Genomic DNA, 26,742 nt, shown 5'->3' with positions numbered 1-26,742 from the left:
ACAGTGACAAATCATTAATGTATAAAATATATAATATTGGACCCAAAATGGATCCTTGGGGTACTCCAAAATTTACCGTTTGCAAAAGGCTTTTTTTTTCATTTACATATGTATACTGCTTCCGATTTGCTAAATATGATTTTAATAGTTTACTTTCTTGAAATTTTACTCCTATGTCGTTTATTTTTTTTATCATTGTCTCAACATGAACCGTATCGAAAGCTTTTTTAAAATCTAAGATTACTCCCGTGATTGGGATCCCAGTATCCATGTTGGTTTGAATAAAATTTATTAAATTCACGCATGTTGATTATAAGTAAGTATATTGAGATTGTTAACCAATAATCTCTTTTGAATATATTTTTCAAACATTTTGTTGAAGACTGTTAAATTTGCAATTGGTCTGTAATTGCTATGATCTTTTTTATCACCTCCTTTATATATTGGAGTGATTCTTGCTATTTTTAATTCATCTGGATAGGTACCTTCTTTTATATGCAGATTAATCAGATTTGTTAATATTGGACTAAGCATGTCTTTAAGAATTTTTACTAGCGATGGTTTAATTTTATCATATCCCGGAGAAGCATTTTTTTTCAAATTATCTATATTTTTTTTGATTTCTCCTATTGTTGCGGGTCTAAGAAAGAAGGTAGCATTTATTTGGTATTTTTGTGTTTCTGTTACATTTAAACATGGTCCCTTTATTTTATTTGCAAGTTTTTTTCCTATATTTGTATAAAAATCATTTAATGTACTTGTTATTTCTACCGGATTATTTGTTACTTTTCCATCCATTTGTTTTATTTCCTTTATACATGGTGATGGTATTTTTGTGTCTGATTTAATATTTTTAATAATTTTCCATAATTTATTACTGTTTCCTTCTGCGCATGCTATTTGTTGTTGATAGTATTGTTTTTTAGAATTTCTTATATCATTTCTCAGCTCTTTTTGAATATTTTTTAGTTGTATTTGCAGATGTTGATTGTGTCTTTCTTTTACCATTTTTTTGTAAATTTTATTTTTTAAAATGACTTTTTTAAATATTTCTTTTGTGAGCCACCCCTCTTGGATCGAAGTAGTAAATTAAAGCTAGGACAAAAAACTAAATAATAATTACTACCTCAAGACAAGATCTGGTCTATCTTAGTGATTGTTTAAATCTAGAAAGACTAAAAAAGTCCAGATCTTGTCTCGAGTTTATAATGCGACACGACTGGGACATTGGTGCATTATTATGTATACAAATTCTTTAGTTTGTCTAAATTTGTTGCAACGGAGAGGGACAACATTTTAAAGAAGGGCATATAGAAGTCTAGGAATTTACAAGACTTATGACCTGTCATTGGCTGGTTTATCTAGCTGGTAACATCCACATTTTCCAAATCCTTCCATTTTTTTACTTTTGTGAAGTAAAGGAGCTGAAACCTTTATCATGCGTGTACGATTTATCCGGCTGAATTAATTCACCTACTAGGCAACGCCTGATTAACAATTTACCAATTTCCACAATTTAGCAATGTTTTGAGTATGTCCAAATATTTGCAGACCGGGTAGATTTCCTCCCTATTTACATTTTTTAAGTTTTATTTGTTTGTTTATTTTTCCATACATATATTATTTACATAGAAATATAATTGCAAAAATACATATTTAGAAAAATACATCTTAAAATTCAGCTTTAACATAAATTGGAAAAAATGCCCACAAAGACTTCAGCGTCTGAGCGTGGGCCGTTCCTTTTTTAATAATTAAAAAGTTTATAGCATATAAATATGGTATGACATGACCATGAAAAAAAAAGAAAAGAAAAACCAAATTATTGTATGCTGACATTACGAAAACATGATTTATTTGCAGTATGCATTTTTTTTTTAAAGAATGTGTCTATCTGTTCCTTCTATGCTAATCCAAGACCTCAAACCTACTTTAAACTGTACCAGTGATTTAATGTTTTATAGTTCCTTAGTTAGAAGATTGAAGGATCTTGGACCAACATATAAGGAGTGCCTCTGTGCGAACTTAGTTCTGCATCCTGGAACTGATAGTACACTATCATATCTATTACTAATACGATGTAAATTATTACTTAACAATTCCCTATTCAAGTAAACATATTTCAGGCACTGAAATAAATATAATTTTCTAAAACTAAGGAGTCCCCTCTCTACGCATAATTTATTACTAGGAAATAGTCTTGTTTTTTGTAAATTATCTTAATTACATTTTTCTGTGCAATTTCTATTGAGCGACTATGCGCGTCCAAGACTCCTCCCCACTTGAAGATTGAATTAATGCGTAAAATATACATAACTCCTTGGTGTGTATTTATTTCTGTGTAATTCGTTATCATAGAAATGTGAATCAATACGGTGAATCGATATATATTATTTTACAATTTTTTTTATTTATTTAATGCCTGGCAAACGCAATAACCAGTACACCATGAGATCGACTAATCTCCGGTCGATTTCCTTTTGCAGGATTTTTACTTGAGAATACTCGCTAAAGTTAAGTAATGATTTTGAAAATAATATCATTAAAATCTCTTTTGTTAAGTATTACTATATTATTTGAATCGGGTTGTGGTCTCGTCGCTATTGTTGCGGACTCACGGATCCGAGGTCCGAGGCTCAATCCCCACTCTACCCCAACTTGATTTCCATTTTCTAATAATGAGTTATTTACAACTCGTTGAAAATAGTCACCAAAATTGAAATATTTAGGTAAATTATAAGAAGGCTAATATTTTTATTTGTTTAAATAATATGTTAACCGAGGCGTTATTGTTGATATTTTTTTTAGAATAACGAGGTATGGAGTTTTATAAAAAAAAAACATAAATATAATTTAAATAGGTACAAACGAATTTGATAAATGTCAATCCACTATAATTTTACCGAGCCGTTTAGATTAAGATGATGTATGTGAAATAGGCTATTCTCCTTCGGATATCACGCGGCTGGTTTGTTTTTTAGGAAATTCTTGTAATAATGAACCGACTTAAGTCTTTATGAACAGTTTCGGTTTACCTTTAGGGCGGGCGCTTTCACAGTAAAACAAAAAACGATGTGCATAATTTGTTACAAGGCTGCACCGATAGGCATTCGTCCTGCACAGAGTGCTATCATTGACCTAATTGAATTATGATTATGTAAGTCCATTCGCTTTAATGGTGAACATAAATTAATGTACCAAGCGTCTTCTGTGTCATATTACTTTGATTCATGTCTAATCAAAGATATTAATAAATCAGTTGCGTGCCTTTTTATACAGAATTATCATGCTATTTTATACAACGCGTCGTTAATTTCAAACAGTGATCACAACTTGCAACTGATATAAACAGTGACTATTCACCTAGTGGTAATGATTCGCTAGAGAAGCCCATTCTATTGCATAGAACAAAAGCGTTCTTTTAATTTAACAACAAAGGAAACAGACGAAAAACGTCACATTATATACTCCTGTATATTTACAAAATGAAAGTAGAATTGAATCAATTAAAATGATTTTACTTTGGATACCTTATCAAACAAATGTTTACGGACGGTTTGCGCTTGCAATGAGGACGTTCGATCGTTTTTTTATATTTTTTTATTTGGCCAATTTTACTACTACTACTACCATCACGCCATTTCCCCGTAGGGGTAGGCAGAGAGAATGGACCGCCACACACGTCTATCCTGGCACATATTCCAAGCTTCTTCTACATTCATATATGCCCTTCAGTTCTGTCTGCTTTTGACATGACCGGACTTAAGATTTTGGTTTATCTAATCGTCTCGTCGTATTTATCGTTTCGTCTTCCTTGATCGTCCTCGTCTCACGTTACCGTTAATTTTTGCCATATATACTTGTTTTACCATTATTTCGTCGTCCATTCGTTCTACATGACCGAACCATCTCAGAGACCCTTTATTAATCTTATCAATTGTACTTGACTCAGATTTACACTCTCGTCTGATTTCATCATTTGTAACCCTGACAAACATTTATTTCCCACACATTCGTCGAAGAGATCGCATTTCAAACGCGTTCACTCGGTTTTTATCCTTCCTCTGCCAGTTCCATGTTTCGCTTCCATTCATAAGTGCTGGGGCTAAAACTCCAAAAGGCTAAATTTAAAAAAATATATATGTATCGTATTATCAGCGCTAAGATTTTTTAAAGTTTCGTATTTCTGAAATGATTCCGCGTGTGACGTCTCAAGTTCCGCTTCTTTTCGATCAGTTCTACCGATTGGTCCGTTGACGGTAAGTAAACCGAAAATCTCCCAAAACTCTCTTATCATGGTTGATTCAAATGAACTAGTGATGTCATTCAAAGTAGTTCGTTTTTATTGAAAAAAAAATCGTGGACTTTCATGAAAATTTGCTGTATAATTATTTAACGTTCTAATTTTTACCGCGCGCAAGAAAAGATTTTTTGTATCCTATTTCCCGTATGGCTGAAGTTTCTCGTTGTATTACATTTCTTATTGAACGCTATGGTGATCCAAAGGGTTTAGTAAAATTATTCTATTGCAGTGCAGGAATCCATGATTTGGTAAAATCACTAATATTTATTTCGAATGTCATTCATACAGGAAACATATTAAATTTCCTTCTTTAGATTTTTGTAGATATTTAACATTCAGCAATCTTGTTAGTTGTGGCATGTCCAGAAAACGAAACATAATATCCAAACGGCTCTTTAAAGAAAATGTCGGAAATATTATAAGTTATCTTTTTTTGAGTTACCGAGTCAATTTTAACATCCTCACAGCACACAAAAACCATCGCAAAAGCACGATTTAGTATTTACTTAGCAAATCATAAAGTTGACGTTTTTAATACTAAGAAATTACCGTTTGCACAAACTCAATTTAATTTCAACGAAAAACAGGCTTCATACTGAGCATAAAAAGCTAGCCAATGGCAGCAGGTCGCGAGCTTTGTTAATGTTTTGACTTCATATTCAGCTCTGGAAAATTATTTCTTTAAATAAATATTTTTACTATGCAAATAGTCCATTAACAACTACCTATGAACAACAAGGAATGAAATAAAATTACAATTTACCCTATAAATATATACAGGGTGGCCGTATAAGTGACGTCCAAAGGTAATGATTTTTTAATGGGTTTTAGATTTTTTTTTTTAAATTCTGGAAGGTTTTTTCTAGATTTTTTTTGTAACTCATTAAAAAAAAGTTGTAATTTTACCTATCGGACAAAAAAGTATTACTTGACAGGCTGATTCGCCAAAATCAGCCCTCAAAGATACTGAGGTAGAAAATTCCTCAGTCGTTCTCGCCTTGAGCTTTCTGCCAACTGCTACTCGTGTCGCCATTTTATCTCTTAGTTATTTTTTGTTAGTTAGCACACTTTCTATCATAATTATATTTGAGAATTTTCCACCTCAGTATTTTAGAAGGCTAATTTCAGCGAATAATATCCTATTAAGTACTCTTTTTAAAATATTATTACGAAAGCTTAGAGTCTACCACAGTTTTTAAAGTTCCTCAGAAACTAAGGAATTGCCTTTTTAGATTTTTAATTTTAAGTTGAAAGTTCAAGTCTGAATCGTTCGCACGTAAATTCTGCATTTTAGATCAAAACTTTTGTAGCTTCCATTAATGTAACGAAATCGATTATTTTATGCGTAAAGCATAGAAGTAAGAATAGTCCAGAAGAAGTGTCCAAAAATCCCCCCACTATGCCCCACTTTCACCGCGCACATTCGTGATGTCACCGCGTAATGATGCACGGTGGGAAAAAATATAATCATAACACAAATGCAAGGTAAAAAAAAGCAAACTGTTAATTTATCTAAAATTTATTGTGCACGCGGAAATATTGATTGACACAACCGAGTAGATAAGTAAAAGGGCATTTAATAAGATTAATTGAATTATTGAACTTTGAACATAAAATATAAAACAAATTTTATTTTACATAAAACGGATATTTTTAAATTATGTTAAATAATATTATGATGTTTTAAAGATAATGTCGGTCAAATGTCCACCACGGAGTTGTTTAATCCGAGGTCCAATTTTCATCAGTTCTCTCATCAGAAGAGCAAAGTAGGGTAAAAAAATTTACTACCCTGGCAACACTAACGAAATGTCCATTTTCTTTTCTTCGACAATCTGGCAGATGGAGAAATAATTCATTTTTAAGTAATGTAGTTGCTACTTACACATTCATTTGCTAATTACAATAAAGTGTGATTCCATCCCGTTTCTTTAAGATTCTAGCAGTATTTCTACACTTTAAAAGGACACAACACGGCATAGTTGAATTCAAATCAGGAGTTGCGTACTGAGCGACGTCTACAAAGAAACTAATGGGTCTAAACGTAAAACTACTCATTTATGAGTAGTTTAGTGGCCTTATGTTTATGTTCGTAAGCGGTTTCTGGACTATTCTTAATTCTATGGCGTAAAAGAACAATTTAAAAATAAAGCGTTACAAAAAAAATCCTGAAAAAAACAAAAAATTCTTATACCGCTCAATATGAGACCCCTACATTTTACCTTTGGACGTCACGTCTCCGGCCACCTGTATAACAAGCTAATGATATAACTGGGTGCAGATACATTACTTGGACAAAGTTTTACCCACAAGGATAATATCATTATATTTATTACTAGAGAGTTTTGCCATTACCAGACAAACAGTCCTGTTTTCTTGTTTTATTTCCACTTGCTTTGCTACGTAGGCTCAACACTCGTAAGATTATTCCCATTATTTACATTGTATGTGCATTGTGCATAAGCGTATGATCATCTGTATGATTTCGGGAAGTGAAAAATGTGATGGTCAGCATCACATAGGGGTTTCTAGTTTCTACCCATTATTCCGAGTAATATTTATTAAACACGGCGATTTCTCACAAACTTCAGCACGTCACACAGAACACGGGTTACGGCAAATATTGACGGTGAATAATAATTTCTAGTTTATAGGTAAGCGGTGATCGATGGCCGTGTACTTGATGAGGTGTATCTCGCGTAGATTATCATCTCTCCGCTCTGTTTAGGATATGGTCCACAAATTATATTCCGCAGGCACTTTTGGCCATTGTTCCAATATATTTTATATTATTAATGACTGGCATTGACCTATCAATTACACCCCCCGCACAAGGAAGATCCGATCCTATAAATTCACCGGCCATAAATTTACATTCGTAGTTGTCTTTAAAATGTTAACTTGTTTTTACTATCGGTGTCGAATTATATTAATTGCCGATTATTGATAATGTACTTTGTACAGGAAAATTAGAAGCAAATCAAACTTTTTTGTTCTTACTTACGTGCGCGTATAATTATTTTTTAAATATTATCTCGCTAACTAAGATCATAAAGAAAATGTCTCTTTAGAATACATCGTCTAGTTTCCGTTCGCGGCTACGTTCCATTGGTGGAACAGCAATTTCTTCGACGGTCGTTTCCTTCGCCGCCTTCTGTTCTGCCAGCTCGTCAGAAGCTCCTCTTCTGTCCGGACTTTTGCCGCCCTTCTCGTTACCTCGAGGAATACAGCTCAATCTGTTGGAATTACGAAAGTATCTCTTGAAATGTCGATTGAGACGATATGCATGCTCCTAAAATGGATGCAATATCTCGTGATGCTGGCGCACAAGAAAAACCTGTGTTACGACATTTGTCCGACTCATTGTTCCGGACTCGGGTTCGGGCGCGGCCACGGCTTCCCGGGCGGCCATGGCTTCCCGGGTGGCCACGACTACGGCCACATAACGAAGCCCGACGGCTTCAACATCGAGGACCTCGCGCGAGCCATCGGAGTCCCCACCAACACGTTCTCGGACTTGGTGTCTAACACCACGAATGGCTTGCCCTCGTCCGCTCCACCGCCCGTGGATCTCTGGTTTCTCCCGAAGCCGACCGACAAATCTCCCAGGACCGCAAAAGGATTGAAAGGGATCGCACAAGCCATCACTAAACTCTTCTCGAAAGGTCTCGTGTTTAGTTTCTCATATTATCCATATCTTATATGTATAGTTTTTATAAAACCAGAAAAGAAGCGCTGTTGATTTATTACTATTATTGACTTATTTGTTCAAAGGCTATACCGTCCATTGAGTTATAATTAAATACATAACATAATCAGTAGGTATAATAAAAGTGCAGCTAAAAAAAACATCAAAGCTAGGACAAAAAACTGCCTCCAGACAAAATCTGTTTTTTTTTAGTGGTTGTTTAAACTTAGACCAAAAAAATCCAGATTCTGTTTCGAGTTTACAATCGAAACATCGGTGCATGCAAGCCATAGTTTTTGCTTTGCTGATCGAGGACAGCATATTATAAGTATCTATTAAAAGCAATTAAACTTACATGTATTGCAGCCGCATTGATAAAATACTATTTTTGCGTTATTTTTTGTACCAATATCTAAAGCGCGCAAAACTAATATGATTTCGCAATACCTATGTATACCACTTTTTAATTTCAGAAATTTTACTAAATTCACATCGTTATCGGTGACTGCATCAGCATGTTCTTAAAACAAGATAGTTAATCTAATATGCATGAACTAGCACATTTATAATCACCCCAACTGTTGTGGTCAACACTCCTTGTTCGTTTAGTTCAAGCCCAGCCACCCGAAAGCCAAAGTAAAGTTAATGATATTTTTTGGCGTTACTTTTTAGTGCTCGCGATGGTTTGCGTTTAATCTAATGAAACTTAGCCGAAACCGAGTCAGGTTTATCACTAAAACCCTTACGAGGCACTGCAGATTGAATAGACACCTTGCTAGAATAAACCTTTCTGAAACTTCTAGATGCAGGTTCTACAGTGCTGATGATGAAACCAATTTATTTGACAATTGTAGTCTGTATTACTTTACGGGTTGTTTAACCCATCACGTAATGCGTTCTGTAAATATACGTTAGAAGTTAATGAATAGAAAGCAGATAGCTGCTAAACTGCCGATATGTACAGAAAAAAAAGTTCATATTATCCGCAGAAGCCGTATTGAATTGCCGAATGTGATGCTTTACATTACAAAAAAGAATCTGGGCTCAGGGGGGAAGGGATGGAGGATTTAAAATTAAATTAAAATTTAGTAGCCAAGCACTTTAAAAGCCTGGGGTTGGAGAGTGAGAATTAATTTACGGGGACCAATCACAATAGATATACACAAGTCGCAGTGACGTCAGAAGCATATATAGCACTGACTCCAATTTTTCAGAATAAAAATACATTAGTTTTATTTATTTATTTATTTCAGTTATTTATAAAAATACATACGAGTATAATATTATACTAAAAAATAAAAACGTGTCCCTAACTCTATTAGGTCAAGAGCCCTGTGTTGAGTTGGGATACAACATAATGGAAAGTGAAACCATTTATATACTTAAATAATAGCAAAAATTTAAATAAAAAACTGCTACCTAAACAAGTATTTCAATTTATTGAAATACATGTTTACATCTGGACAATACGCTTAATAGTATATAAATCTATGCAATATCTCGCAACAGTCTCCCGCAATGAAACGTAATTATTCCAGTAATGAAAGGAAGAAGATGTTTGGCTGTATCAATGTTGGACTAGACGAACGATTGTAATAACAATACACCCCTACCACACAGAATATGGGAACGGATTAAACCAGGGTCATGCACGCGTGAAATCTTCAAACCATCCAAGCCATTTATCTGATTCGAATTATTACGATTGTTATCGAGTCACAGTTCCATACAGACTCGGGGGTGATTTGTGGCTTGGCTGATTTGATATTTCGCGCACGGTTCGGGATACTGTTGAGGTGTTTGGATTTCCGAATGTCTGCGCAGTGCCTACTACATGAGGCCTCCGGTTTCAGACGAGTTTCGTTTCGATGTAACAGGCGAGGCGTGCACCACGCCGGACGGGCGCTCCGGGGCGTGCACCAACATCCGCTCGTGCGAGCCTCTCCTCAGCCTGCTGCGCTCCGTGCGCGCGGACCCCGGGGCGTACTCCTACCTGCGGGAGTCCCTGTGCGGGTACGAGGGCACAGATCCTGTGGTAATACCCTTTTTGATATTTATACTTGGTTTTGGTCAGCTTTGTATTGTTTTCTTATTTCATTTATGGTCGAGAATATTATGTTTTTTATTACTAACCCAATACACTCGAACCTTTTTTGTACGGTTGATGCGTTCCTTGGAAAATTGCACAAATATTTGACTTACATAGAAAAACTGAAGAAGCGTTCCATAATTTTTAAAACCACATCATCTTAAAATAGCAAGTTAAAATATGCTCAGAATCGCATATTTTTTTTAGAAAAAAATAAGAACGTATTACGGCATTAAAACCCTCTTTTTTTTACAGTATACATAAGAGGTAAAACAGAGTATAAAGAAAAAAAGGATAATTACATAGACATGAAATACATATTAACAGTCAAAATAGTAAACAAAAAATTTCACAAAGGCATGGCCTGTTCGGGGAGGTACAAGAAATGTTAATGAATTTTTGCTCCTATAATAAATAGACAGCTTTAATATTTTTGTGTAACATAAAGAGAAAAGAAAATATTCTGTAAAAGATTTTAAAGTATTTTTTTTATGGTAATTAAAAAAGGAAATAAAAAATATTTAAAAAAACATAAGGGCAACAAAATATATCATGGAAAAAAGAGTTCATATCTTTAGTTTGAGTCCAGGATAGTACGTGTTTTTTAAAAGAAGGAAAATTTTGAATGTTTAGGATCAATGAAATATTATCAGTTTTTTTTTTTTTTTTAAACTTAAAAGCTTGTTAGGATTTTCTTATTTTGACAATGTATTTAGTGATCAAAGCTTGTTAGGATTTTCTTGTTCCGGTCACTAATTACAGTTCTTTAAATCTAGAAATACGATAGGGAAGTATCACCCTTTTTTACAATTTAAAATTATTAAAGGTTTATGAAATACGTCAAGATTCGTGACGATATTCTATTTTAATTTTAACGATCACAAACGAAGCTCTAAATATAACCGAATCAAAACGTATTAGGGGCGTGGCCAATGCAATGGACCGTTTAAACTAGAATTTAAAATTATAATTTTAAATTTCCGCAAAAAAGGTTCATTGCATGAGCCATACCCCTAATACGTCACGATTCAATTTTGTGATATTTTGAACTTTGTTTGTGACCGTTAAAATTTAAATAGAACATCGTTACGAACTTTGACGTCACAATAGTCAAGATCAAAGATGTCGCGTTTTTGTAAAGGCATATTTTTTGACAATTATGTTTTTTAAATTATGTATGAAAATATTTCTCTTCAATATCCATATGGATTTAGAAAATACAAATAATTTTTAAAAACCCATTTCACATGTTTTTACCAGTATTCGTCGTAGGTATATTTCTCTATTGTTGAGCCCACGCTGAAACTTAAAGGCTCGTAGAGAATTCGTCTCATGGAGAATAAAATTATTTGAAATAAACAGGTGAAATACTGGATTTTGCACGGAATGTTAATTACGTAATAACGTTTTTTTAATTACTTTAAAAAAAGCATAACTTCGAAATCGCACAAAAAAGGGTTCGAGTGTAAAAACTACAAAAAATCTGTCAAAAAAAGTGACACTAAATAAATGAGGCTTAAAGTTAATTTATGTTCGTTCCTTGTTAGAGTCATAAACTTTATTACCATATTTTGTTCCGTGTACAGTTAGACGTAGAATACAGTAATGTGTGTGAAATAGAACCTGGATCATGACATAACATCCCGAAAAAAAAGAGTACCGAGGGAAAATAAGTCTGGCTCGTACCGTTGTGGTTGGCGAATACGCCAACCTTGCTTGAAGTTCCTTTATGTATTATAATATGACATATGTCATTGTTTATTTATTTATTTAAATGTACAATACAACACTACTGCCCGTTACAGAGTAAACATATTATAATTATTAGGTAATTACAAAATCATGTTTAAAAATTCAAGGTCCAACATTTAGTCCATAAAAACAATAGTAAACAAAGACGAATAAGTCACTAATACACATTATGATGCATAGAGAGGAAGAGTCTAAAGCAGGTAATCCCAGCGTGGAAAAGATCCACCTCTCTCGGTTGGCTGTTCACCAGACCAGTCATTCTCCCCACAGGCATCAACAATGGTAAATTTGTCCTGCCTTCAGGCAGAACAAATGATAAAATTTTAAGCGCTCCAAAATGTTGGGATTATAAATTAACCCGTTCAGAAGTTTAAAGGCCATAATAAGACCCTTCTGGCAAAATTATCCCTGGACTGGCACCTGAGGAGTTAGACTAATTGTATTACCTTCATCTTACAAATTATCAAAATAAGCTGGATTTGGTGAACCAATATAGTGCCCTATGCACCACCGGACGTGAGTAGGGAAATGAAAATAATTTAATTAAATAATAATAATTTAATATAAGTTTTCTTCCCTGTAGTCACGAGTGATGAATTTTGAAAAACTCCTTACAATGTTTTTTACTCAATATCTTTATTTCCCAAAAAGAAATATTTGCATTCGTTTAATTTCCCCAAATATATTTCCGAATTTTATAAATAACACGCTATTAGAAATGGGAACTAAGTTGTGGTAGAACGGGTTGCAAACCTAGGACTTTTGATCTGTGAATTTGCGAAACTAGCCACGGGACCACAACCTGGTTCAATTAGTTTTTTTTTGTATTTGTATGTGAACCAGTATTTTTTAAATAAACAATAAAAATGAAAAATTAGTTCAGTATGTGAAATAGAACCAGAACCCTTGACGAGTGTTTTCGACTCGTTGGCGCCTTCGCTTACTATTATTGAAGTCCTGGGTTCGATTCCTAGCAGAGTGGACGTGGAATATTGATTTAAAATTATGTTTAAACTTCAATATTTCATTATTCCTGGACTGGTGCCTGAAGCGTAGGACTAATCACCTTACCCTCGTGTAACAGATGATTGAAATACGCTGCATTCTGGTTTACCAATGATATGCCCTATGCACCACTGGGTGCGGAAAGGAGAATGAAGGTTGAAGTAGTTTATGGAGCATTGTACTTAAATGTAAACTAAATTCAGCATGACTTTGAGTAGGATGTCGGTTTTACGATTTTAACTATAGGTATAATTAGAATCGGAAGAATCTTTAATCTTCGAATGTTTAATTCTTCTGTTCTGGGTGTAGGTTTGCTGTCCTCGGAGTACAGACGCCGGAGGGGGAAATTTCGGGAATGGGTACAGTATACTTACCATTGAAGACAATTGCGGAGTCAACAACGGCTCCTTCACCAAGAGAGTGGTCAATGGAGTTCCGGCGAGCTTAGGTAACCTCATTTATCTTTATGGCCAATGGTGATCGAACGTTAATACACTTTCAGTACAAATTTCACGCCTTTTTTCACAAATAAGTCCCGTTCTAATTATATTCAGTCCTTGGTCTAATGTTTCCTCAGGGCTTTTTACAGACCTAGGCTCAGAGGACGAGACTCTATTTTGACGTCTTTATGAATTTGAAGGATGGCGATTGACATAATATGCAAGATCTTATCATCAGTAAATTCGTCTATATTACTTTATATTATAAATATGATGGCGGATGTTCGTAAGAAGTAATAAACAACAATTTTAAATTAATAAGGGTCTGTGAAATAATGTTAAGTAAAAAAAAATATTTTTGAACTTATTAGTAGCATAGTGTAAAAAATTAAAAATTTTGTTCCAAAAACGGAAAAAAATCTAATGTATGAAGCCTATGTAAAAACTAAAATATGTTATATGCAACAACGATGGGGAACAGGATATCAAAATGACGTAAACGGACTACAAAAACAGCCGAATAAAATATTAGAGTTAGTATATGACCTACCCTATACAACAGCAACTACAGAACACTAACTTAGACAGAACAAAACTAAGCAAATAAATATAACTGAACTCTTTAAACTAGAATCATTATAATTTATCCATAAATTAGCCATTGATGTAATTGTAGACGAAGAACTAAAACTTGAAAAAAAAATTAGTAAACATGGTCACAATACGAGAATATCAGAAAAATATCATAAACAACCTTCTAAAATGAGACAAGGACAGCCGAGACTAATAAACCAGGGACTAAAATTATACAATAAACTACCAGACAAAACTAAACAAAAGACTCTCGACTCGACTTTTGAAAATATGTAAAAAATATTATTATTAACAACCGAGTATAATTAAAAAATTACATATTATTTCTGTAAAATGAATGTAATAACCCGTAAGGGTTAATAAATAAATTTTCAAATAAAAATCGTAATTTTAAATTCCAGCGAAAACGGTTCATTGCATTGGCCACGCCCCTCATACGTCACGATTCGGTTAAATTTTGACCTTCGTCACGAATCTTGACGTCGCACGTCAAGGCCAAACATGTCGCGTTTTTGTGGAGACACATTTATTATAAATTTTATTTAAAAAGTTATTTATGAAAACATTTATGATTTTGAAAATACAATTATTTTTTCTAAATCAATTTCACATGTTTTTATCGATATTCGTAGTATTTAATATTTCCCTATAAGACATATTCATTATAAATCAAGAAAAACCCCATTTTTAGATTCCTTGTCGGTTTCCAATTAGAGTCCATATAAACAAAATAAAATCTCACTCTGCGGGATGCAAAACTGCAAATCTGAACAAAACAATTTTATAAAAGTAACACATCATTATTATAATTCAGTCCACAATGTTACATTGCATGACCTTACTCAAGGTGTTAGTAGATTGGGATTCACTGCCCATCTGCTGATATTAATCGCAGATACGAGTACTAACATACATAGTTTGTTCATTTATGTTCTACCTGTTCTGTTGCCGAAAAAAGTGAATCAGCGTTTCTTTTTCCAATTAGTTTAAATTGTCTAGTTTACCTTGAAATTCATTATCGTCCACAAACAAACAAGTTAAACTCTGCGGTTAATTTTATGGACGAAAATTTCCACTTTTTTTTTTCCATTTTAGCATTGTTCGTTATAATTTTATCGGCTACCGTAAGAATTTATTTATCCTCGCTCTTCCTCGCGATAAAATTTGATGAAAACTTCCAATATCCTTAAAATAATTAATTATCATTTACGTTGAATTGAAACAACGATTTAAATTAATAAAAATGTAACATTTATTTGATTAATTTCATGTATACGTATAATTTGTTGAATAAAAAATAAATATAGGTTTGTATGGCTCGGTGCTCGTAGTGATTCGGCCTACGAATTTGGCCGTTTTCTGGCCACGGCCACGAGGTCCTAGTTACATTCTACGAATTCGAATTGATTTGCGCAGGTCAGTGGCCGTGGATAGCCGCCTTGGGCTTTAGGTCCAAGAGGACTCCCGGGAAGACCTTGTGGCAGTGCGGCGGAGCGTTGATCACCGCCCGGCACGTCATCACCGCGGCTCACTGCGTGCACGGACACGAGCAGGAACTGTAAGTTTAAAACACCAGTAATGCGAGAAGCGAAACGATACAAACCAACCAACTTTTGGGACAAGAAATGTAGGGTTTGAAACCATCAACCTTCGGTATGATGCCCGAGACTGACAGTGTTTGACACTAGGGAAAATTGGAGTGGAAAAAAGAGAAATCCATCGAGACTTATTCAGGAAATCTTCAAACCGACATCAGCTTTTTTTCTCTTCCACGTGTTTCTACAGCAAAGAGAAATGTTTAAGAAGCAAACGGTCCTTTCTTCCTTTTCTCACTTTGATTTAACGTTGTAAGAGTTTTAGCCTGTCGATTGGCTGAAAAGCAAATCTTTGAATACAAATATAATGTACTTGTATCTCTATTAAAGTATTTGGAATTACTACTCTTAGTAAATTAGTTAGTTCTCATACGTTCAAAAACAGCTTCATAATTGTAATGACTGCGAAGATTATTTATTTATTATTCCTTGTCCATCCATCACAAATTGAAAGTCAACATGAATTAATTATATTGCCTATGGAAAACGTTTTGTATTCTGCGTATGACGCAATTATTTGCATTCGAGAATCTCAGCACTACCAGTAAATGGAAATTCAATTTATCATCACCACATCGCATTTAATTAAGATAAATAAATATTACGCTTTGAGCAAAAGTGGTTTTCTTTCGAGTCATTGCCGCCGCTATAATGTATTTCGCAAATAAGACATCTTGCAGTATTTGAGATTGTAATTTCACGTACTAACCAAATAATGAAATACGTGCGCATTCAGACTTTTCTACAATTAAATGTTTAAAAAATGTATTTGCGTATTAGAATCCTGTTGTTAATTTGATTATTGAAGGGTGAACGGCAATCAAAATAAACTGTTAATTGTTTTGTAAAACGTGTAAATATCAATTAAATTAAACGGTAATTCTATAAACGTAATCAAGACCTTAAGTTGTACAAAATCAAAACTTTAGCCGTTTTTTTTATTCCCTTTTTAGAAACGGTTTTTTTTCTCTTTATATGTATGAAACTACAAACTATTGCGTTTTTTACTTAGTGGATGTCAGAGATTGAAGATTGGTCCCGATAAATCAGTATTTTTTTTGAGTAAAATGAAACTTGTAAAATGTTTTCCTAGGTAAAAGTAAAAAAAAAAAATATATTTGTCGATTTCGCACCTATGCTAAAGAATCTAGGGATATACAAGTATGTTTTCATTCCTAAAACCACAAAACGGTATTCATGTGCCGTGGAGGATATTTATGTAAACTGATCGTTTGAATTCTAATTCGTAGAAAAGTTCTTTCAAGTGAAATCCTATCACGATCACTGGTTTTAAATTCAGACTAATCCACTCTTGGTGAAGCTCAGCGCGTCGGAAATAATTCGCAAATAATCCAATTAAAACCAATTATTTATTGTATATTGTAACCGAATGCCAAAATTTATTATGCTCTTCTGTGTTGTTTGATTACTCGCATATACCTGTATTTAGTATGAACTGTGATATTTTGCGGTCTACTGCGTTATTTGAATAGTCTACCAAAGCTTAAATTATATTTTTACTCAATTACCGCGAGTTGGACGTCAGCAGTTTTTTGTTGTTATTTTAAAATTCTCTCTTTTATTGTTTGATTTATGTATTCAGAATTTGTGAACGTGATTATATTATTGATGGGAAGTAAAATAAATACAACAAGACATCATGGAAATGTTATGCGATTGACGTTCAAGGGTATTTTTAATAATTATTTATATTTATAGTATTTTAATAAACCGCAATCATAATTTTACTCTTGCAAAATGACTTATGAATATGAGTAGTTTGTTTATTTTGCGGATTAGTGTGTTTAGTTAAATTGTCCATCTGAATTTCAAAGGCTTCACTTTATTTTAACTGAAAATTGTCTTGGAATTTTACAAAGAAAATATCGCTGGGTCCCGTCAGATTTATGATTACTGAATTTTTATGAATAAAAATGTCAAACATTTCAGTCAGCAGTGCGTTGATTGTTATGAAAAAATCACTGCAAAAAGTAATCATTTAATTTAACGTTACTCTGATTTTTTTGACGAAATGTGATTTATGTATGTCTCTAATCCACACCCCTGAGGAATTCCTATGATGAAAACTCCACTAACGCGATATTTGTGTTTCGACAGCCACTTGGTCCGGCTGGGAGAGCTAGATCTAGAGAGGGACGATGAAGGAGCTACCCCTATAGACGTGCGAATAGAGAAACTCATCACACATGAAGAATATAGTCCCGTGAAGCATACCAATGATATTGCTCTAATCAAAATGAACAAAAACGTGGATTTCACGAGTTAGTAAACAATAATTAATTTATTCTGAAGAAAACTACGCAATACATTTCAAAGCATTCCCATCATAAATACTTATATATTATTATTTAATAGCTTTTTAAGGTACTGGTATTTCTAAGAAATAATCAGATGCTGTCAGAGATTTCTCACCGATTTATAATTGTATATTTTTATTACTCCGGTTTGTACGCAACTTGAATTTAAATGCGTTGTTGTGTGTTTTTATTGTACAAAAAATAATTATTTTGCATTTCACAGCTTTGATATGGCCCATATGTTTACCCGCGACGCCAGAACTCATAGCAAACAATTTTGAGAGAAATCTTCCATTTATTGCTGGCTGGGGGGCAACATCGTTCCGTAAGCATTACTTTCCTTAATAACCTTGAAATATAATTAAAGACCATTGTAATTTGTACTCGGTATGGAATATTTATTTGTCCAGAAAAATAACCACTAATGATCAAATTAAAAAAGGCCCTTATTTTGTAAAAAACAATAAAGCGTTTCATCACATACAAAATGATAAAGTATCAAAAAATAAGTTGGGTTCGAGGTGTTTTCATTAATCTCACCATCATTATGATAAAAAGTAACACTTAAAACTCAAGTTTGTTGTCTATTTCGTCCTTTAGCTAAAACTACTCACGTTTTCCCGTAATACCCTAATCTGTTCGTAATTGTTTGCAGGAGGTCCTTCAGCATCCCACCTGCAGGAAGCGCAGATTCCCGTGGTGACCAACGACCAGTGTGTCGAGGCCTACAGCAAGTTCAAGAGCCAAGTCATCGACCAGAGGGTGCTCTGTGCGGGGTACGCCCGCGGGGGTAAGGATGCCTGCCAGGGGGACAGCGGAGGCCCCCTCATGTGGCCGAGTGTAAGTGAAACCACAGAAAATTTCGGAGAAGCTGGACTATTCGGATCAAGGGATTGGAAGGATTTCGACCTCAGTGCTGGCATTCCGAACGCTCTCGCGGGACTAGAGATCGCGTTGCTAGTATGTAATTTGCGCATGTACTAATTAGGTGTTGGCAACGCTTTCCCTACCCCCGCGAGAGCGTTCCGTATTCAGTGCTATTGCACTGCCGTTATTTATTTAACCTTATGACCTTTGCTTACCGTGCGTGTGATACCACCTGGTGCTACAAATCCCTTCAAACTAAAAAAGGGACAATCTGTCTCAGCTGGCGTATTTGGATTGATTTGATGGCGGTGACACAAATTAAGACATTGTTTATCGTGTATATCCCTGGGATCGGTTTGCATCGAACACTTACATCATTTTCTCTAATACGCCCTGACTTCATCGCTATTTTTATACACAAATAAATCGTCTTAATGAGCCCCAAAGACGTTTTTATTATTCTAGTTTCTTTGTCTTCGTAAATGGTCACACCAGGAGATGAATAAGGTGTAAATAAAATGCTAAGATCGCCGATTTGATTCCCGATATAATCGGCATAACATTGAATTAAATAACTCAAAAACAAAAAATACATGTATGTGTGTCATTTTACAAAGTAAATACTTTAAGTTATAACAATGTTTATAATTAATATAAATCACACAGTAAATACAATTAGGAAAGGATTGTTAGGGTACTTTTGACATTTAATGCAGGGAGAGAAGTACGGAATAACCCGTGTTTAGGACAAAAGCCTGGAAAAGGCTGTTTCATCATTTCAAATGTATTTTCAACCAATTGCGTAGGTCTTAAATACGTTTAAGCAATAAAAGGATTTGAACTGCAAACGTCTATCGAATTAAATTATTTTGTCCCCAATGTGTATAAGACTTAGGCAATTAGTTTTGAACACATTTTATAAATAACGAGACTTCTGTTTTCAGACTTGTGGTTTGAAGCCGTTGTCCCGAATATAGTCGATATTAGAAAAATTAAAGGAAAACGTAGAGTAGGAAGACGACGTATCTTCTGGCTTTAAGTGAGTGGTTCCACTGTAGCTCCAAATCCTTATAGTAGATCCTTAGTCAGCAATCTATCAACTGTTTATAAATTAATGTGTCAATCACTTTATGCTATAAACTTATCTCATTTTTTCTTATTCTAGATTCCTCCAAGTAGCAGCGTCATCCACTATTACCTGATAGGTATAGTTTCTTACGGGTACAAGTGTGCCGAGCCTGGCTATCCTGGAGTTTACACGAGAGTCACGGAGTTCATTCCTTGGATAGCTGCCAACCTCAACTCTTAATTTGTTCAAACCTCACTTCCTCTCGCATCATCAGAAAGAGCATCACGATCAACCCTCAGATTGCATCTCCACTCGGCATTGGTACTGAAAGGAAATAGATCACAAATCAACAACTCTAACCTTAAATTCATATAACATATCAGTTAGACATTTGTAGATAGATTGTAAATAGACTGGTTCTGTTTTAAATGTGAAGAAATCACATTGAATCACAAGACGGACCCGCAGTTAGTTTTGATTTATTTTGTGGTCGAGTTTTTTATTATTATCAGCCAATTAAATAGATTTTAAGCAAACGCAACAAAACAAACCTGTGATTATTGGTGAATCTTGTCACTTTACTTATATAAAATGTAGGATTCTTTTCCAAAACTGACTATTTCCGAATATGCACTTTTTATGCATCGAAATTTTTAATTACGGGCTGTTTGAAGTAAAAAAAAAGTTCTCTTAAAAAATAGTCCGGTCCCCAAATACACTCAATTTTTTTTTTCGTCTTTACCCAAAACGACTAATTCCTAGAAGGAGTCAGTTTCGTGGAAATTCTTTGTTTAAATATTAAAAAGCATTACCTAATATAACCGATTTTAAACAAAAAAATACACCAAAAGTTTGTGCGTTTTGGCTAAAATTAAATACATCAACAGACAACATGGTTTACGTCCCCAAATCTATAATAAACATATTACATGCATGTAAATATATGTGCTATAAAACTTGATTTCCATATTTTACCAAAGTCAACTTTGGAAAAGAACCCTACAAATGAGAACGTAACAATTTTACATGATTTTTTATAAAATGTGGTTAGAACAAACTGGAATTAGCTGTATAAAAATGCAGTATTTGACGAAAGTGATACGAATCTTATTAATTAATAATCTTTTAATATTTTTTACTTTGGAAAGGTTTTGTACTTAAATTATGTATTTAAAAAATATTTTATATTTATTGTACGGTTTTGAATACTGTGAAAAACGAGAATATTGATATTATTTTAATACTGCCCAGCACAGCTAATGAACAAAATAATAATTAATATAACATATTACCTAGAACTATATTAAATACTACAAACATACGCTAAGTATTTATAAAAGTAAAGTTCATTCAACTAGGAAGCTAAAATAGGTTTATTTTAAATGATGGTTTTGTATTAAGTTGATTATTGTTGTAATTAATGACACGTAACGTTGATATTTGGTTTAGTAACGTATTGTTTTTGCAGTTGCTGTATTACCATTAAAAGTTAAACTTAATTACAATTGTTCTTTTTATGTATTTATAAATTATTCGTTTGTTTGAAATGTACTAGTCAGATAACAAAAAGTTAATCATAACGCATATATAGTTTTGATAAAAGGAAAAAATATCATTGGTTTTTGTATTTTTTTAACTGTTTTTTTTACTATATGACGTGAGTCATTATCATAATAATATTTTACTAATGAAACATTACTGGGCTCGGTAAAAAAATAATGAAGTATTAAGTATTTCCATATTATTATTTTTGTTAGGTTTATTGTTGCTTTTTTATGCAGTATCTAGGTATTAAGGAAAATATTTATTAATTTCAAATTTCAATTATAAAAGTATTTCAAATACAAAAAACTTGTTTTATTGCAATATGTTTATTTATTTGTATTAAAAAAGATGTTTAAAAATGTATTTTTTTCATAATTTTCAATGTGGAGAAAAATGTTCATTCAAACCATATTACCTGTGTAGATTTAATTTTTTGACATAATGTACCTACAACGGTACCGGCAACGTTAGACGAGGACGACCAAGGAAGACGTGGCATGATCAGATAAACCAAAATCTTAAGTCTGGTCATGTCAAAAGCAGACAGAACCGAAGGGCATGTATGACAAGATGTATGAATGTGGAAGAGGCTAGGAGTGTATGCCAGGATAGACGTGTGTGGCGGTCCATTCTCTCTGCCTACCCCTACGGGGAAATGGCGTGATGGTAGTAGTAGTAGTAATGTACCTACATACCTAAGTATTTTAGTTCATTTTTTCATAATTTTTTTTGTGTGTTTTGTCGGCACCTCTATTATTATTTTTTTATTTCCATAATACTTACATAAAGGTAATAAGTAAATAGAGAAAAGAATGGGAATAACCCTCTAAGCGTTTAGGGTCTCGATTATGGTGGAAAGTTAACAGAGTTCAAAAGTATTATGGATTTGGTTGTGCGAAAATGTGTATATTTGTACTAAATTTTTGTAGTATTTTGTTATTTTATTGATGTTAGGTATCAGGTAGTTCGATTTCATAACTGATGAAGTCCGAAAACGGACGCGGCAGCCTTCTACGGGTGGTCTTGACCTGACTTGAACACGTGTCGTAGATGCCTCAGGAGAGCCTTAACCCGAGTTGCCTCTTTTTCACACTCGCGGGCTCCCACTGTCCTGGAAAACCGTTGATGATTTTTCGCCTTTATTTGACGGAACTCGGGGATCGGGGAAGGGATGCGGGATGCGCGGGAGGAGACGCGAGTGCTTGCCGGCGATTGGGTCTCCTAGCTCCTAGAGGCGTCCGGCGATGTCCACATGCCCCACTTAGGAGCGGATGTGGAAAAGAAGAAGGAGAAGAAGACATCAAATATCTGAAATTGACTTTTCTTACAAAGGTTTCTGGTACGATTTCCGATACGGTCACAATATCAATTTGATTTTCATTTCAGTGACGTGATTAACGATACAATCTGTTAGCGCTCCCGAAAAACACGAAATTCACAAATCTGCAAAAAATCATAAAAAAGTTGGTAGAGTCCGAAATAAAAGATGTCTAATTTATTAGAAAAGAATTTATTATTACACAATTACTCAGTTTGCGGAAAGTACAAATGCCCAACTGATTATTTTATGAGAAATTAAGATTACTTATCGAAATAATTACAGTTTATTTTCTACCTTTGGAGTTCTCCCAAATCAGTCATAATCTCAAGGAACTTTCAGTTCTTGTAAAACGTACTTAGAGTACGGCGTAATATTATAAGGCCGCGGCTGCGTTCAGATCATATTGATTATTTATTATTAAATATTATACCTTCACGCCTTCACGCCTTCATGGGTGGCAAATATAGCAGTCACTTTCATTATTTTATACACATCTAGTACATGTAAAGGAAGCGATAAATTAAATATTACAAATACAACGTGGACGGGTACTGTCACATATAAGAATTATTCTTTAATTATCAATCTTCATAATTAAGTCACATTTGTTGGAGAAATTACGCCACTTAAGCGTTATAATAAATTATGATGATACTTTTGAATATACGATCAATAAACTTTTTCGCAACAAAATATATATATTGTACACTTACACTATCTATGATTTTTTTATGTTTCATAGCGTTTTAAATAACAGGATTATTACAAGGTTATTTTAAAACCTAATTGATTTTAAAGATACGAATAAAATAATGATAAAATAATATTATTATTAAATGGTTAAATTTTTAGCATTGAAAAAAATACCAAAAAAAAACGTTGACTTTGAAGGCACAGATCTTTGGTGTTTTTATTGTAAGGGAAAATGTTTTATGTAACCTAAACAGGTGAAACCACCGAAAGAAAAACTTGATTTAGTCAGGTTCACATTACTTCAGAAAAACAAAAACCTTTCTCAAACTTGTATTACATGGGCCAAAAAATTGTAAAAAATCTTGTGCAGTTTCTTGTACAGCAGAACTCCGAACTAACAGAATATCCGAACTAGTCACCAGGATTGCCAAATATACGGAGCGTTATCAGGAATAAAAAATAAAGGAGATGTTATAACAATAAAAAAATGCTCTTAAACGAGTTTCTTCGGCAAAACAAATAAATTTGCTAGACAAGTTAAAGTAAGTTTTAATGTGATTCCAATTCGCTGTATTATTTCAAAAGGGACAAAAAAATAATCTTTAGAGTAAATTCTGCGTTTTTAAAATTTAAATTGCCTTAATTTCATTGTTTATCCAACTATCCGGATTTTTGCATATTCGGCTGACGTCTGGCTTTAATTAACCTGAATAATTGAAGTTTTACTGTACTATGACTATTGTGCCAGATTTTGGGCCCTTTTATTTGTTGTTTTACGGGGGGATTGAAATTTGCGCGTAAGCATGTGGTAGTGCGTAGATGTTTTCGGTGCCATGACAGATAACGGGCAGTTTCACAGTTGGCAAAACCAACTATCTTGTGATGAATCCGAATGAACCCGAGACAAATGAGGTCGAGAGTAAATAAAGTGACATAAACAACAATCAATTCGCGTTAAGAATAAATTGATAGTTGAAAGACAGGCGTTGGATGTGCTGGGCAGATCTTTGTTCAAATGTATTTGTTGAAAAATAGGACGTTATCTAATTTTTCTGAATTTGACCATAGATTTTAAACAATTTGTTTATGACGCGATACAGTAATCATTGGGTAAAATCTTGTGACATTTTCTGACCCATGTAAAAAGGCTTTAGAAACGTCGAAAACTCATTGTCTCCATCAAGTTTTAAATTTGGCTTACGTTATTTAACATCATCTATGTAATTGCGAGTCAACTAAACTTTATAGAGGAGATCATTGCTAGATAACATACAAAGTGCATAGAGTTGATATTAAGGCTACAATAAAAATTACTAAGATTTATTAGGAAAGTTTTATAACAAATTAATAATTTCAAAAAAATTCTATTATTTGATTTACAAAGATATAAATACATACATTTAGGTACATCATTCGAAACAACAGATTAACATCAATTCTTCTTTTGTATCTAAATTGTATAATGACTGTAATATGTTATTAAAATATAAACAAAAGTAAATATAATAAAAATCATTACATTATATTAAAAATAATATTATAAAAAAGCAATCCTTTCAACTGAAATTGTACACGAAATAAATAACCGTCATTGTAATTGTTCTAGAAAATTTATTTTACTGTAATTTAATTTAATTTGTACAAAAACTTTCTGAAAAATTATTTCCCTAATTTAATTCAGCTAAAGATAAATTATTCTTTTATTTTAATATCAATGTACATTAATTACCTACTTTATTGATTAATTAATAGTTAAAACAATATGTACAAATTAGTTCAAGTAGGTCGTATGTAATATTATCTTAAAATAGGACAAACTTAAACTAAAATAAAGAGTTTAACAGAATGGATGTGCAAATAAATATTGGTTAATCTTTCAAACAAATTTGAATCGAATTACCCATAATTAAAATTACAAATATTAAAAAATTAAAATATTTTATTTACAAAACGTATTTAAAATACTACGCGTTTCAGTCGTAATTACAATTTGATAGTATTTACAATTAGTATTAAATAAAATAATACGGCTCACATCACTATCACCGAGTATTTTGCACGAAGTTTGATGACAAATCTAAGTTCTAAGCATCATATCACTCTTTCTAAATACGCATATTATCATTGGCATAGTTTATTAATAAGCCTAGGCAACAATATTTTAAAAAATATTATTGACTTATTAAGGCATATTCGTTTTGGATGTAACAGGAATAGCACTAAAACAGTTTATTCGGGACATTTTATTAACTTTTTCATCGTCTTTTGAAACTAAAAAGTTTGGCTAAAAAAGTAGAACTTTCCAAGTGCTTCCAGCTTTTTCATCTGAGGAAGGTACTCCAGGTACTTGGATGTCAGATAATATTATATTGTCACTTTTCAACGAAAGATCAGTCAAATTATTTTCCTTCTTAGTCTTACTTCTTCATGGAAAGGCAATAATGGGCTGTTCCTATGTCAATTTGTAGAATCTTGCTAAAAAATTGAAACACCAGCTGCAGTATCATCTTGTATCTCCAAAAATAAGAGAACATCAAGTCTAGTGTAAGAAATGTCCATGGTCTCCGAACACTGAACCCTGGGCAGAAACACAAGCTTCTAAATCTTGTTTATGGTCTCGGAACCCTCGTCTGCGATCTGGGGACAGCAGCTCCAGTGTCTAGTTGTTGTCTATGGTCTCGGGACACTCCCGCTTGGGGACCAGAGCCCGGGACAGTAGCTCCAGAGCCGGGTTGGCTACAGCTATGATGTGGTCTCCACTAGCAGCCACTACCCTCACCCTCGCTCCGCCCCCTCCCTCAGTTTCACCATCCGCCCTAAGTTCATCCTGGTCCTGAAAGCGTCAAAACAACTAATAAATATTGGTGTATAAGATTGATCGAAGTTATTTGCTATACTTTTTCAAAATACTACGTATTTGTAAATATTTTAATATCCTGTGTTTTGAGATTTAATGTATTGTGTTTGGAAATACTGATAATCTGTATGGGTGGATTTTAGTTATTCGATCGTTTATTCCAAAACACATAATGGAACCTCTTATGTTTTTTTTATAGGAAAACTCTGGACATATCGGAAAAGAAAAATTCGTTTTTGCGACAGTAAGAAGAACTGAATAACCATTAAAACGATGTTTTCGGTCACGTATGCATGTATTTTTTCAGACAAAAGTTTACAGAATACGAGGTTCAATTTTGGCATTCGCCAGACTTCTTATCCAAAGTCAACAAAGCACTACAAAAAGATAATAATTAATTAATATTTTTTATGTTATATAATGTAAGCGTTTTTCTCAAAATGGTTTGTTTTATCCTACGTTTTCAAGCAAGAGTCGGTGTCTATTTGAAGTTATCTATTTTTGGTTCAACTGGCTCCCAAACAGACCCTCTGTGACGCTATTTAGAATCATCAACGTGTAATGTTACATGTTTACGCAGAAAGCAGTTACAGTAACAGAAATTGT

General features: G+C 33.5%; 2 protein-coding genes across 5 annotated transcripts in view; one reads left to right on the top strand and one right to left on the bottom strand.

Moving 5' to 3' along the window:
- The window catches only part of LOC148283636 (venom protease), a 29,172-nt gene extending 7,548 nt beyond the window's left edge, over positions 1-21,624 (top strand). For 2 of the 4 annotated variants that reach the window (XM_088243545.1, XM_088243546.1), the window contains 7 exons: positions 9,845-10,026; positions 13,147-13,285; positions 15,288-15,429; positions 17,585-17,748; positions 18,008-18,109; positions 18,440-18,624; positions 19,817-21,624. In XM_088243545.1, the coding sequence (XP_088099671.1) occupies positions 9,845-10,026; positions 13,147-13,285; positions 15,288-15,429; positions 17,585-17,748; positions 18,008-18,109; positions 18,440-18,624; positions 19,817-19,960 (1,058 nt within the window). In that variant the 3' untranslated portion in view covers positions 19,961-21,624. The remainder of the gene's footprint in view (positions 1-9,844; positions 10,027-13,146; positions 13,286-15,287; positions 15,430-17,584; positions 17,749-18,007; positions 18,110-18,439; positions 18,625-19,816) is intronic. The other 2 variants (XM_088243547.1, XM_088243548.1) reach the window with 1 other exon arrangement.
- A 3,576-nt stretch (positions 21,625-25,200) lies between these two features.
- nab (NGFI-A-binding protein homolog) overlaps positions 25,201-26,742 on the bottom strand; it is a 72,681-nt gene continuing 71,139 nt past the window's right edge. Inside the window, exon 8 of the mRNA XM_088243480.1 lies at positions 25,201-26,112. Within this exon, the coding sequence (XP_088099606.1) occupies positions 25,939-26,112 (174 nt within the window). The 3' untranslated portion in view covers positions 25,201-25,938. The remainder of the gene's footprint in view (positions 26,113-26,742) is intronic.

This window comes from Micrasema longulum, unplaced genomic scaffold (genome assembly GCF_059751315.1).
Source record: "Micrasema longulum isolate JH-2025_06_02 unplaced genomic scaffold, ASM5975131v1 h1tg000215l, whole genome shotgun sequence".
In the NCBI taxonomy this organism is placed as follows: domain Eukaryota; kingdom Metazoa; phylum Arthropoda; class Insecta; order Trichoptera; family Brachycentridae; genus Micrasema; species Micrasema longulum.
This window is presented reverse-complemented; position numbering and strand designations above follow the sequence as displayed.